A 3333-nucleotide genomic window follows, 5' to 3' on the forward strand; every position below is an offset into this window, starting at 1 on the left:
ATACTGAGAATTACTGATGCTATTTACTGATTTGTAGTGGTTATTAAACATTGAGGTAATGTTTTATTCAATTTTACATAATGCAAACTTAGAAGAGTATTGAATTTATTAAATACAGTATAAATATTATTTTCTTCTATTACGATTCTTATCCTTATTATTATATTCTGAAAAGAATATTTTGTGGCTAAATTAAAAACTTTGTTGAGAGCAGAATTTGAAATATGACATATTGCTAAAATTATTTTACTCATTAATGATAATAAAAGTGGTAATATCATGCAATTCTAATTGTTGATGTTTATTTATTGTTTTTATGAGTATGGGATAAAGGAAGTGTCAGGTTATAATTGGATTTGAACTATATATATATCAATTTTTTTCAAACAAGATTATATTCAGTCCTTTTATATGTAGGCATCTTTTGATGGTGATATAACTATAGATAAATCAAGAAGACAAACAATTATCCCAATCTCTTGCATGGTTGGAAACATACTAGTTTTTGGTAATTGGCGTAAGACAGGTGCAAATCTAGTAATAATTCTCTGTAGAAAGTGAATACTTAACTTGTTTATAGTATTGTTTAGGCTATAATAATTGTTTACCCATGTTTCCTTACCCACCACTGTTATGCCTACCATACAAGTGATGAAATGTGTTTGAGGGAAAGGGAAGGAAAATACTTTCAAATGAATGTTGGAAAAGTATGCAGCTCAATATGTGAGAATAAATGTGAGTCGAAGGAGTATCAGTGAAGATAAATACTTAACACAGAGCAGAGTGGTTAAGAATATGGACACTGAAGTCAGACTTCTTGGGTTCAAATATTGACCATTTACTAGCTGCATAATGCTGGCAAGCTGATAACCTGTGTAAGTCAATTTCCTCTCTGTACAACACAACTGCTCTTAATAGCAGTTATTGCTTAGTGTTGGTGTGAAGATTAAATCATCCAATATTTTTTAAATACCTGGGCTAGTACATGGCACATCTAATGGAGTAGGTGTTTGTTAAATAATACATATGCACCATCTGTGGATAATTTTGATTGCTGCAAGGCAATAAACACCAAACAATAAAGAGAAATTTTGTAATTCTCTTTAAAATAAGAGCAGAATGTCCCTGAGGACATGGACTAAACTTACACTCATTAGTCTCAACTTATCCCCATCGGTCTTCTCTCTGATGATGTAGCTCACAGCTCTATAGCTCTCTTGTGGTGCAAGGACTTAAAAATATATAACCTACTTTTGTAGAAACAGAGAAGAAAACATATCTTTGAATTTCTATGGTTGAGATTGGAGCAGAGATTGCTGGATAGAAGAGACAGACTGAATTTCAGCATATATGAAAAGCTGATGGGTGACTATTTTTCACAATAACACTAAAAGATTAATGTCTATTTTAGAAGTAAAATTCTATCATAACATTTGAATTACTTGAGAAAAGGCAAAATCTATTTAAATCACTTTTTCCTTGCCTTGCCTTCAATGTTTCACCAGGTAGAAATAGAATAAGATTCTCAGTGTGGAGGTGTACTTAGAGGATGCGAACAATAGTATGTGTGACTTTCTAATCTAATCAAAAGAACTTCATAATACATAACTCCATACCTTTGCTCAAATCTGTCCATATGAAGAATAAAAGTTATATGAAAGTTATCTAACAAATGACAATAATTTCTGACTCATAGAGACAATAGCTGACGTTATAAATGCCTGCTTTTCTCACTCCTGACAGCAATTCCTCAGCTTTTCTCCTAACAGGCTTCCCTGGTCTGGAACAGGAATATCCCTGGCTCTCCATCCCTTTCTCCTGTATCTATGCGATGGTACTCTCAGGGAACTGCCTGGTGCTCCATGTGATCCACACGGAGCCAAGCCTGCATGAGCCCATGTTCTACTTCCTGGCCATGCTCGCTCTCACCGACCTGTGCATGGGGCTGTCCACAGTACACACGGTGCTGGGGATCCTATGGGGCCTCAGCCAGGAGATCAGTCTGGATGCTTGCATTGCTCAAACCTTCTTTGTTCACGGTCTATCAGGCATGGAATCTGCAGTCCTCCTCGCCATGGCTTTTGATCGTTTTACAGCAATCTGCAATCCTCTGAGGTATGCATCTATACTCACCAGTGCCAGGATCATCAAAATCGGGCTGGGGATTTTAGCTAGGAGTTTTATACTTATCATTCCTCCCATAATTCGTCTAAAGTTTTTTGATTACTGCCATTCGCATGTCCTCTCTCACTCTTTCTGCCTACACCAAGACCTGCTGACACTAGCCTGCTCTGACATCCGCTTCAACAGCTTTTATGCCTTGGCTCTGGTGATTTGTACACTTTTGTCTGATTCTGTGCTAATTCTCATATCGTACATTCTGATCCTGCATTCTGTGTTGGCTATTGCATCCCGGGAGGAGCGGCTCAAGTCCTTGCAGACGTGTGTCTCTCACGTTTGTGCAGTCCTGGTTTTCTACATCCCAATCATTGGTCTGACTATGGTGCATCGCTTTGGGAAGCACCTCTCTCCTGTGGTCCGTGTCCTCATGGGCAACATTTACATCATCTTTCCACCTCTGATGAACCCTATCATCTATACTGTGAAGACCCAACAGATCCGAGGCAGGATTCATAAGTGGTTCTCCATGAAGAGACAGTAAAACACTTTAAATCAAATAGGGATAAGTGTCTTAGATGCAGAAAATTATAGCAGGGAGGGAGAACAAATAAGTGCATTGAAGGAAGGTAAAAATCAGGTGATTCAGCATTAAGACTTTATACAACAGGACATTCATTGTATGATTTATAAATATCGAGTGGTTTTAATACCCATGCTTTTTAATTCATGTATAATGTTGAAAGTTTTTATGGTAGAGTTATTCATCCTATGCCCCTATCATTTCTGTTGGAGAAAAAATAACATTTTTAATTGTCCATAAAAATTTATCTTGCAAGAAATTTCCATAAGGAAGTCATCTAAACCCATGTCCTCTTCTCACTGTTTCTTTTAACTATATCTATGAAAGGAGACCCAATTTAGTCACTATTTAATATGGACAATTGGTCACCATTCTAAAATGGATGTCATCAGACTGGTTAATCGTTCATTCATGAGCCATTCCAAAACATCATCACTCCTCTCTTCTCATTAATCTGTCAATAAACAACTTTGGTTTTGCTTCTTAGGGAAACTTTTGTCATTATTCTTTTTCAAAATAAATTGTATTATGTATATTTAAGGTATACAACATGAAATTACAATACATCAGATGTAACCAGCAACCAGAATCTAATTTAGGAAAGTTTTTGACCCATCTAATTTATAACCAAA

At 36.2% G+C, this 3333-nt stretch overlaps 1 protein-coding gene across 1 annotated transcript; it reads left to right on the forward strand.

The window, feature by feature from the left end:
- Window positions 1-1691: 1691 nt before the first annotated feature.
- Window positions 1692-2662, forward strand: LOC105883351 (olfactory receptor 51V1-like). Its single transcript, XM_012786415.3, has one exon. The coding sequence runs from the start codon at window positions 1718-1720 to the stop codon at window positions 2660-2662; it is 945 nt and encodes a 314-aa protein (XP_012641869.2). The 5' UTR covers window positions 1692-1717.
- Window positions 2663-3333: the final 671 nt, after the last annotated feature.

Source organism: Microcebus murinus, chromosome 4, assembly GCF_040939455.1.
Source record: "Microcebus murinus isolate Inina chromosome 4, M.murinus_Inina_mat1.0, whole genome shotgun sequence".
Taxonomy (NCBI): Eukaryota; Metazoa; Chordata; class Mammalia; order Primates; family Cheirogaleidae; genus Microcebus; species Microcebus murinus.